Source organism: Elephantulus edwardii, unplaced genomic scaffold, assembly GCF_000299155.1.
Source record: "Elephantulus edwardii isolate Elephantulus edwardi_28Jun2011 unplaced genomic scaffold, EleEdw1.0 scaffold04919, whole genome shotgun sequence".
In the NCBI taxonomy this organism is placed as follows: Eukaryota; Metazoa; Chordata; class Mammalia; order Macroscelidea; family Macroscelididae; genus Elephantulus; species Elephantulus edwardii.
Window position 1 is genome coordinate 1 of NW_006404669.1, and position 1,827 is coordinate 1,827.

General features: G+C 32.5%; 1 protein-coding gene across 1 annotated transcript; it reads left to right on the plus strand.

Annotated features, from left to right (window-relative positions):
* Positions 1-5: 5 nt before the first annotated feature.
* Positions 6-1,824, plus strand: LOC102875946 (nicotinamide phosphoribosyltransferase-like; the record flags this gene model as incomplete). Its single annotated transcript, XM_006903532.1, has 3 exons — positions 6-95; positions 510-872; positions 1,735-1,824. Coding segments are annotated over 3 exons (543 nt in total), but the record flags the coding sequence as incomplete, so codon positions are not given.
* Positions 1,825-1,827: the final 3 nt, after the last annotated feature.

A 1,827-nucleotide genomic window follows, 5' to 3' on the forward strand; every position in this document is an offset into this window, starting at 1 on the left:
TACTGGCCAAATATTTATTAGAAACTTCTGGTAACTTAGATGGTCTGGAATATAAATTGCATGATTTTGGGTACAGAGGAGTCTCTTCCCAAGAGGTAAGACATTATGATGATGAACCTCACTTAATACAGTGTGGATTGTGGGTTTAGAATGGGATATAATTGCAATCAACAAAATCGTCTATGTCCTTTATGTAATGGGTAATTAAACACATATGCACTATGTCAGATGTCAGATAATGTTGTAGAGAAATACAGGTAAGAGAATAGAGGGTAATATTTTTTGGGTGTGGGTACTATTAAATAGATCTTTTTTTTTTAAGAGGTAATAATATTTGAACCCTTAAAATATTTGAAAGAAATGAATCTTGGTCATAAGGAACCATTGCCTCTGGTAATAGTTTAATATCTCTCCAAGAATAGCTAAAGAAAATTATTTTGTGTCTAGTGCCACATAGACCCCAACTAAAGGTTTTTATTTATTGTATTTGTGTATGGTTTATTTTCCAGACTGCTGGCATAGGGGCCTCTGCTCATTTGGTTAACTTCAAAGGAACAGATACAGTAGCAGGGATTGCTTTAATTAAGAAATACTATGGAACAAAAGATCCTGTTCCAGGTTATTCTGTTCCAGCTGCAGAACACAGCACCATAACAGCCTGGGGGAAAGACCATGAAAAAGATGCTTTTGAACACATAGTCACACAGTTTTCATCAGTGCCTGTATCTGTGGTCAGCGATAGCTATGACATTTATAATGCGTGTGAGAAAATATGGGGTGAAGATCTAAGACATTTAATAGTATCAAGAAGTACAGAAGCACCATTAATAATCAGACCTGATTCTGGAAATCCTCTTGACACTGTTTTAAAGGTAAAAGTTAACATATGACTTAATTAAAAAGCATGTAGATCAACTGTATCAAAACTGATTGTCATTTCATTTGTAAATAACACCATTTCAGAGCTGTCTCCTTATTTCAGAGTTATAGACCAGAAGAAGTAATAGATTTATCTATGGTCACACATTAATTAATAGAGAAGGGTGTTAGTAATTTGTATACTGTCAAATCATAGTTGTGTACTATTGAACGGATTTTTTTTTTCATATTTCAAGATTAATTTATAGCATTATGCCATTTTGATTAATCCTGTAAAATAGTCACTCTGTTTATTTGTGGTTTCTTTTCCTTTATCCCAAGTCACAGATATATGAGGTTTTCAGGCCAAAAGAAATATATTCAGTGTGTTGTGGATTAAAAATAATTAGAAAATACTTCTCCTGTAATGGTTCTTTGAAATAATGTGGCTTTTCAGTACATCAGTGTTAAGTATTGAACTGAAGATATATTTTTAATATTTAAGACTTGATTTGTCATCTTTGAAAAATGCTAATAAACATAAACTTAAGCATAGCAGAGATTGTAAGAAATGCGCAGAATTGGACAGGGTTCAGTCTGTTGTTTTGTGAGTATAGTTGAGTTGACAGTACCTAACAAGAACAACTGAAACAATAGAACATAGGTTATTTTATATAACTACAAAAGGTTAGGACCTTTTAAACAAAAGTTTAAAAGAGCTCATACACAGTATTAAAATTTTAAAGGTAATTTGATGAGTTTTTATATTCTCAAGCAGAGTATTGGAAGTTTGTTGGCTTGCTTTGTTTTTAATAAGAGCTTACATTTATTTTCAGTTGTAGTTATTTTGTATTGGTTGTGTTTTTTTCCATACAGGTTTTGGATATTTTAGGCAAGAAGTTCCCCGTTACAGAGAACTCAAAAGGCTACAAATTGCTGCCACCTTACCTTAGAGTTATTCAAGGAGAT